At 57.0% G+C, this 8,776-nt stretch overlaps 1 protein-coding gene across 1 annotated transcript; it reads right to left on the bottom strand.

Annotated features, from left to right (window-relative positions):
• Positions 1–207: 207 nt before the first annotated feature.
• LOC144490468 (methionine--tRNA ligase, cytoplasmic-like) lies at positions 208–7,583 on the bottom strand (the record flags this gene model as incomplete). The annotated part of the gene is made up of 3 exons (XM_078208213.1): positions 7,432–7,583; positions 2,222–2,312; positions 208–286 (listed from the first exon to the last, which is right to left on the bottom strand). Coding segments are annotated over exons 1-3 (273 nt in total), but the record flags the coding sequence as incomplete, so codon positions are not given.
• Positions 7,584–8,776: the final 1,193 nt, after the last annotated feature.

Below are 8,776 nucleotides of genomic sequence, written 5' to 3'. Positions count from 1 at the left end.
CCCCTCATCCCCTCCCCATCCCCTCCTCCCCATCCCCACCTCCCCTCCCTCCTCCCCTCCCCTCCTCCCCATCGCCTCCTCCCCCCCATCCCCTCCCCATCCCCTCCTCCCCTCCCCATCCCCTCCCCATCCCCTCCTCCCCATCCCCTCCTCCCCATCGCCTCCTCCCCCCCATCCCCTCCTCCCCTCCCCATCCCCAGCACTCACCCGTAACCGCGTGACTTCCCACTCTAACCACTGGTTGCTTGCGTCGCCAGGCTGCTTCCCGCTGAGCGCGAAGAAATACCTGTGGGCGCAGGGGTTTGAAGAGGTAAGCGGAGGAGGTCGTCACGATCTTCTTCCCCTCTTTGTCACCGCGCGCGGTTTTGGCCTCCTTATCTGAGAAAGGATGTCCTGGCTATCGAGGGAGCGCAGCGAAGGAGCTTAGATTTGATTTGATTTGTCTGTATTAGTATACAGTGAAAAGTATTGTTTCTTGCGCGCTATACAAAGCATACCGTTCATAGAGTAGGAAAGGAGAGGGTGCAGAATGTAGTGTTAGAGTCACAGCTCGGGGTGTAGAGAAAGATCAACTTAATATTAGATTTGATTTATTATTGTCACGTGTATTGGGATACGGTGAAAAGTATTGTTTCTTGCACGCTATGCAGACAAAGCATACCGTTCATAGAGAAGGAGAGAGTACAGAATGTACTGTTACAGTCACAGCTCGGGTGCAGAGAAAGATCAACTTAATATTTGATTTGATTTATCATTGTCACACTGTAGTGGGAAAAATATACAGATGGGAACACATAAGGTGGCTGCCTGGCACACAAACAGTCACCTGGGAAAGAGACATTAAGCGGGCACTGATTTTCAGTGCAGACAGCCACCTGAGATTAAAACATAAAGGGCAGACAGCGATTCAAAGTTAAACAGGCGGGAATCACATCCTACAGGGAGCCAGCCAGGGCTTTGAGGCACTCTTTGGGGTAAGGACAATAGGGGTGGATAACGAGATGAGCTACAGGTGGGATCGGGAATAGATAACTGCAGGAAAACCAATTACGGTAAATTACTATATGAATAGGCCGAAACTAAAACTACTGATGGTCAAAGACGTAGGAAATTTATCCATTCAGAAGACAATACGATGTGAGCGTGTTCATGTCTCTTTCTGTCTGCATTTGTCTATAACGATGTGTTGACGATCGATCGCCTACTTGATTACAACGATGTGATAATGGCGAGATGCCCGGTCCATCTATTGTGTAAAGGGTATAAAGATGGACCGCTCCTATTGTCTCACTGAGAGAAGGTTTTGCCGCTTGTTAGTGCCTTGTCCCCATGAAGCTTCATTAAAATAAAACTGTATTCTTGAAACCTTCAAGCCTGACCCAGTGGTACTTTTCCCACAACACACACGTACCGGGACACGGTGAAGAGTATTGTTCCTTGCGCGCTATACAGACAAAGCATACCGTTCATAGAGAAGGAAAGGAGAGGGTGCAGAATGTAGTGTTACAGTCACAGCTAGGGGTGTAGAGAAAGATCAACTTAGTGCGAGGTAGGTCCATTCAAAAGTCTAATGACAGCAGCAGGGAAGAAGCTGTTCTTGAGTCGGTCGGTACGTGACCTCAGACTTTTGTATCTTTTTCCCCCGATGGAAGAAGGTGGAAGAGAGAATGTCCGGGGTGTGTGGGGGGGGGTCCTTGATTATGCCGGCTGCTTTTCCCCCGAGGCAGCGGGAAGTGTAGACGGAGTCAATGGATGGGAGGCTGGTTTGCGTGATGGGATTGGGCTACAAACACAACCCTTTGTAGTTCCTTGCGGTCTTGGGCAGAGCAGGAGCCCCCATACCAAGCTGTGATACATCCGGGAAGGATGCTTTCTATGGGGCGTCTGTAAAAGTTGGTGAGAGTTTTGTGATTTCCAAGAAGAAGTTAGATACAGCTCTTGGGGCGAAAGGGATCGAGGGATATGGGGGGGGAGAAGGGGTGGAAATCAGGGTATTGAATTTGATGCTCAGCCGTGAATTCATAATGAATGGGCGGAGCAGGCTCGAAGGGCCGAATGGCTTCCTCCTGCTTCTGTTTTCCACGTTCCTATGGACATTCCCCCCCACTCCTCCGACCTTCCGGAGTTTGTTTGGATCTCCCTCCCCATCACCCACCCCACCCCCCCCCCCCGTGAAACCTTTACGCCCGTCTCGAGAAGAGAAGCTGCGTTGCGTACTCACTGGCAAATGGCGTTGGTCGAGAAGACGAACTCTCCGCCAGGCAACTGCAAAGCCGGGAGCGTTGGACTTGTCAGGAAGGGGACCACACGTTCTGTGCAGAGAGGGAGGGAAAATTCCCGAATGAACTCGGGGTGCTTGCAATCGAACAGAGCCCGCAAACAAAATGTCTGCAGACGTTGCAGGCTACCGCACTGGTGTAGCCCGCCAGAGAGGGTCAGCACCGAGCGAGCGCCGCACTGCCGGGAGAGGGTCAGTGCTGAAGGAGCGCCGCACTGTGGGAGGGTCAGTGCTGAGGGAGCGTCGCACTGTGGGAGGGTCAGTGCTGAGGGAGCGCCGCACTGTGGGGAGGGTCAGTGCTGAGGGAGCGCCGCACTGTGGGGAGGGTCAGTGCTGAGGGAGCGCCGCACTGTGTGGGAGGGTCAGTGCTGAGTGAGCGCCGCACTGTGGGAGGGTCAGTGCTGAGGGAGCGCCGCACTGTGGGAGGGTCAGTGCTGAGGGAGCGCCGCACTGTGGGAGGGTCAGTGCTGAGGGAGCGCCGCACTGTGGGAGGGTCGGTGCTGAGGGAGCGCCGCACTGTGGGAGGGTCAGTGCTGAGGGAGCGCCGCACTGTGGGAGGGTCAGTGCTGAGGGAGCGCCGCACTGTGGGAGGGTCAGTGCTGAGGGAGCGCCGCACTGTGGGAGGGTCAGTGCTGAGGGAGCGCCGCACTGTGGGAGGGTCAGTGCTGAGGGAGCGCCGCACTGTGGGAGGGTCAGTGCTGAGGGAGCGCCGTAATGTGGGAGGGTCAGTGCTGAGGGAGCACCGCACTGTGGGAGGGTCAGTGCTGAGGGAGCGCCGCACTGTGGGAGGGTCAGTGCTGAGGGAGCGCCGCACTGTGGGAGGGTCGGTGCTGAGGGAGCGCCGCACTGTGGGAGGGTCAGTGCTGAGGGAGCGCCGCACTGTGGGAGGGTCAGTGCTGAGGGAGCGCCGCACTGTGGGAGGGTCAGTGCTGAGGGAGCGCCGCACTGTGGGAGGGTCAGTGCTGAGGGAGCGCCGCACTGTGGGAGGGTCAGTGCTGAGGGAGCGCCGCACTGTGGGAGGGTCAGTGCTGAGGGAGCGCCGTAATGTGGGAGGGTCAGTGCTGAGGGAGCACCGCACTGTGGGAGGGTCAGTGCTGAGGGAGCGCCGCACTGTGGGAGGGTCAGTGCTGAGGGAGCGCCGCACTGTGGGAGGGTCAGTGCTGAGGGAGCGCCGCACTGTGGGAGGGTCAGTGCTGAGGGAGTGCTGCAATGTGGGAGAGTCAGTGCCGAGGGAGCGCCGCACTGTGGGAGGGTCAGTGCTGAGGGAGCGCCGCACTGTGGGAGGGTCAGTGCTGAGGGAGCGCCGCACTGTGGAAGGGTCAGTGCTGAGGGAGCGCCGCACTGCGGGAGGGTCAGCGCTGAGGGAGCGCCGCACTGTGGGAGGGTCGGTGCTGAGGGAGTGCCGCACTGTGGGAGGGTCAGTGCTGAGGGAGCGCCGCACTGTGGGAGGGTCAGTGCTGAGGGAGTGCCGCACTGTGGGAGGGTCAGTGCTGAGGGAGCGCCGTAATGTGGGAGGGTCAGTGCTGAGGGAGCACCGCACTGTGGGAGGGTCAGTGCTGAGGGAGCGCCGCACTGTGGGAGGGTCAGTGCTGAGGGAGCGCCGCACTGTGGGAGGGTCAGTGCTGAGGGAGCGCCGCACTGTGGGAGGGTCAGTGCTGAGGGAGTGCTGCAATGTGGGAGAGTCAGTGCCGAGGGAGCGCCGCACTGTGGGAGGGTCAGTGCTGAGGGAGCGCCGCACTGTGGGAGGGTCAGTGCTGAGGGAGCGCCGCACTGTGGAAGGGTCAGTGCTGAGGGAGCGCCGCACTGTGGGAGGGTCAGTGCTGAGGGAGCGCTGCACTGTGGAAGGGTCAGTGCTGAGGGAGCGCCGCACTGTGGGAGGGTCAGTGCTGAGGGAGCGCCGCACTGTGGGAGGGTCAGTGCTGAGGGAGCGCCGCACTGTGGGAGGGTCGGTGCTGAGGGAGCGCCGCACTGTGGGAGGGTCAGTGCTGAGGGAGCGCCGCACTGTCGGTGAGGAGATCAGGGACGGGAGACCAGCAGGTGCCACACTGGTGGGATCAAGGCAGAATCCCCAGGAACTTAACCGCTCCACTCAGCCTTCGAGGCGAGGGAAGGTTGGGAGGCCAATCGCTGGCGCACAGCAAGATCCCACCAGATTCCGCCAGCGAGCCGGGGAATGCGCCACACCGTCAGTTGCTTCACCGTCAATGGTCAATTACGGTGTGGTTCGTGCCAGGGAGGCCATTCTTGGTGCACAGCAAGATCCCACTATAGTTAAATGAGTTCACACACTCCCCATGTCCCAGGGAGGCCATTTTGCAGCTCACACACCACCTCCCAATGCCAGGGAGGCCATTTTGAGAGGCACAGCAAGATCCCAGTATAGTTAAGTGGTCTCTAACAGCGCCCCAGCCACCCTCAGCTGCGAGGCAGACCATTTTGAAGTGCACAGCAAGATCCCACTACAGTTGAAGGAGCTCTCACCCCTTCCCCGTGCCAAGGAGGCCATTGTGAGGTATACAGCAAGATCCCACGATAGTTAAACTGTACCTCTCAGACCTCCACGCACCCCATGTCCCAGAGAGGCCATTTTGAGGTGCACAGCAAGATCCCGCTATAGTTAAATGAGATCTCACACCCCCCCCAGCGCCAGGGAGGCCATTCTGAAGTGCACAGAAAGATTCCTGTATAATTAAATGGTCACTATCAGCCCCCAGCCCACCCCCATGTGCCAGGGGAGGCTATTTTGGGAGGCACAGCAAGATCCCAGTATAGTTAAGTGGTCTCTATCAGCGCCCCACCCACCCTCAGGTGCCAGGTAGGCCGCTTTGAAGTGCACAGCAAGATCCCACTACAGTTATGGAGCTCTCACCCCCTCCCCATGCCAAGGAGGCCAATGTGAGGTACACAGCAAGATCCCACTATAGTTAAATGAGCTTTCATACGCCGCCCAGTGCTAAGGAGGCCATTTTAAAGTACACAGCAAGATCCCACTATAGTTAAATGAGCTCTCACACCACCCTCAGTGCCGGAGGAGGCCATTTTGAGTGCACAGCAAGATGCCAATACAGATAAATGGTTTTTATCAGCCGCCCCATCCACCCCAAGTGCCAGGGAGGCCATTTAAATGTGCACAGCATGATCCCAGTATAGGTAAATGAGCTCTCACACACTCCCCATGTGCCAGGGAGGCCATTCTGAGTTACACAGCAAGATCCCACTATGGTTAAATGAGCTCTCAACCCTCCCCAGAGCTGAGGCGGCCATTTTAAGGTTCACAGCAAGATCCCAGTATAGTAAAATGGTCTCCAGCAGCTCCCCCACCCACCCCCATGACAAGAGGGCGGCCATTTTAAGGTGCACAGCAAGATCCCACTACAGTTAAATGAGCTCTAATGCCTCCCCAGTGCCAGGGGAGGCCATTTTGAGAGGCACAGCAAGATCAAAGCATTGTTAAATGAGCTCTCACATTCTCCCCAGTGCCAAGGGGGCCATTTTGAGGTGCACAGCAAGATCCCACGAGAGCTAAATGGTTTCTATCAGCTTCCCACCCACCCCAAAGCAACAGGGAGGCCATTTTGAGGTGCACAGCAAGATCCCAGTATGGTTAAATGAGCTCTCACACCCTCCCCAGTGCCAGAGAGGCTATTGAGGTGCGCAGCAAGATCCCAGTATAGTTAAATGAACTCTCACGCCACATCCCAGTGCCCGGGAGGCCATTTTAAGATACACAGCAAGATCCCAGTATAATTAAATGAGCTCTCACACCCTCCCCAGTGCCAGAGAGGCCATTGAGGTGCACAGCAAGATCCCACTATAGTTAAATGAGCTCTCACACCCTCCCCAGTGCCAGAGAGGCCATTGAGGTGCACAGCAAGATCCCACTATAGTTAAATGAGCTCTCACGCCCTCCCCAATGCCAGGGGAGGCCATTTTGAGAGGCACAGCAATATCCCACTATAGTAATGAACTCTCACACCATCTCCAGTGCCAGGGGAGGCCACTTAGAGGTGCACATCAAGATCCCACTATGGTTAAATGAGCTCTCATGCCCTCCCCATTGCCGGGGGAGGCCATTTTGAGGTGCACAGCAAGATCCCACTAGGGGCAATTGAGCTCTCACACCACTCTGTGCCAGAGAGGACATTTTAAGATGCATAGCAAGAGCCCAGTATAAATAAATGGTTTTTATCAGCCACCCCACCCAACCACCCCCAAATGCCAGGGGAGGCCATTTTGAGATGCACAGGAAGATTCCAGTACAGGTAAATGAGCTCTCACACACTCCCCATGTGCCGAGGAGGCCATTTTGAGTTGTACAGCAATATACCAATATAGTTAAATGAGCTCTCCCACTTCCCCCAGTGCCAGGGGAGGCCATTTTGAAGTGCACAGCAAGATCCCATTACAGTTAAAGGAGCTTTCACCCCCTCCCCATGTGCCGAGGAGGCGATTTTGAGGTACACAGCAAGATCCCACTATAGTTAAATGAGCTCTCACACCACCCCCAGTGCCAGGGGAGGCCATTTTGAGAGGCACAGCAAGATCCCAGCATAGTTAAATGAGCTCTCACATTCTCCCCGGAGCCAACGAGGCCATTTTGAGGTGCACAGCAAGATCCCAGTATGGTTAAATGAGCTCTCACACCACATCCCAGTGCCAGGAGGGGCCATTTTGAGGTGCACAGCAAGATCCCAGTACAGTTAAATGGCTCTACCAGCTCTCCACCCACCCCCAAGTGCCAGGGAGGCCATTTTGAGAAGCAGAGCATGATCCCATTTGAGTTAAATATTCTCTTATCAGCTTCCCACCCACCCCCATGACCCAGGGAGGCCATTTTGAGGTGCACAGCAAGATCCCACTATCGTTAAATGAGCTCTCACACCACCCTCAGTGCTAGGGCGGCCATTTTTAAGGTGCACAGCAAGATCCCAAAATGGTGAAATGGTCTCTATCAGCACCCCTCACCCACCCCCCAGTACCAGGGCGGCCATTTTGAAATGCACAGCAAGATCCCACTATGGTCCAAAGGCCTCCAGCAGCCCCCCAGGGGCAGATTTCGCCTCCAGGTGCAGCAGGGAAGATGCAGAGAGGGTTTTCCTGCTGGTGTAAGGGGTGATTTAGTCAGAATATTCCCTCCCCCCACACACACAGACCTTGCTGTCCCACCGTCTGCAGCTGGGGCCTGAGGCCGGTGGCCTCCAGGGCGGCCAGCAGCTTCAGGTTGTCGGGGCGGCCGGGGCTGACAAACAGCTTCATTCCTCCGTCTCTCTCTCTCTCTCTCTCTGGGTGTCCAGGCTTCAGGGGGAGGGAAACGTGGGCTAGGCCGCGGCGGGCAAGGGGCCGCTGGGAGTTGTAGTTCTTTACCCGCTCAACAACATGGGGATCAATGGGAGAGGGAACTACAACTCCCAGGGGGCGATGCGGCACGTCCAAGATGGCCGCCCGGCTGACTGCAACTCAGAGACGCCCGACCCGCAAGGCATGCTGGGGGTTGTAGTTCTTTAGCCGCTCCGCAACATGGGTCCCTAAGGGAGAGGGAACGACAACTCCCGGGGGGCCATGCGGCATGTCCAAGATGGCCGCCCCGGCTGTCTGCAATGCAGTGAGGCCCACTCGCCAGGCATGCTGGGAGCTGTAGTTCATTACCCTCCCCACAACATGGGTCGCTATGGGTGGGTGGCCTACAACTCCCGGGAGGCCATGCGGCATGTCCAAGATGGCCGCCCCGGCTGCCTGCAATGCAGTGAGGCCCACTCGCCAGGCATGCTGGGAGCTGTAGTTCATTACCCTCCCCACAACATGGGGATCAATGGGGGAAGAAACTACAACGCCCGGTGGGGGGGGGACCTGGCTTACTCCAACTCAGCGAAGCCCACCTGCAAGGCATACTGGGAGCTGTAGTTCCTCACCCTCTCCACAACATGGGGCTCTATGGGACAGGAGACTACAACTCCCGGGAGGCCACACAGCAGAGCCAAGATGTCCACCTTGGCTTCCACTCGCAAGCGGTGCTGGGTGTTGTAGTTCTTTACCCTCATCACAACATGGGACTCCACGGGAGAGGGAACTACAACTCCCGGGAGGCCACGTGGCACGCCAAGATGGCCGCCCGGCTCGCTCCACTGCAGAGACACCTCACCCGCAAGAGGTGCTGGGGGTTGTAGTTCATCACCCGCTCCAGAACATGGAGCTCAATAGGAAGGGGGGGGCTACAACTCCCGGGAGGCCACGCGGGGTTCACAAGATGGCCGACCTGCTAACGCCATCAATGAGACACCCACTCGCACGGAATGCTGGGAGTTGTAGTTTGCTACCCTCTCCACAATATGGGGCTCTATTGGGGAGTGGACTACAACTCCCAGGAGGCCATGTGGCACGCTAAGATGGCCGCCCTGTTAACTCCATCACTGAGATGCCCACTCTCGCAAGGGGGGCTGCTGGGAGTTGTAGTTTCGCACCCTCTCCTCAATATGGGGATCAACGGAAGCGGGAACTACA

The sequence above is a fragment of the Mustelus asterias genome, unplaced genomic scaffold (assembly GCF_964213995.1).
Source record: "Mustelus asterias unplaced genomic scaffold, sMusAst1.hap1.1 HAP1_SCAFFOLD_3332, whole genome shotgun sequence".
NCBI lineage: Eukaryota > Metazoa > Chordata > Chondrichthyes > Carcharhiniformes > Triakidae > Mustelus > Mustelus asterias.
The sequence above is the reverse complement of the archived record's forward strand: the minus strand, read 5'-3'. Positions and strand labels throughout refer to the sequence as shown.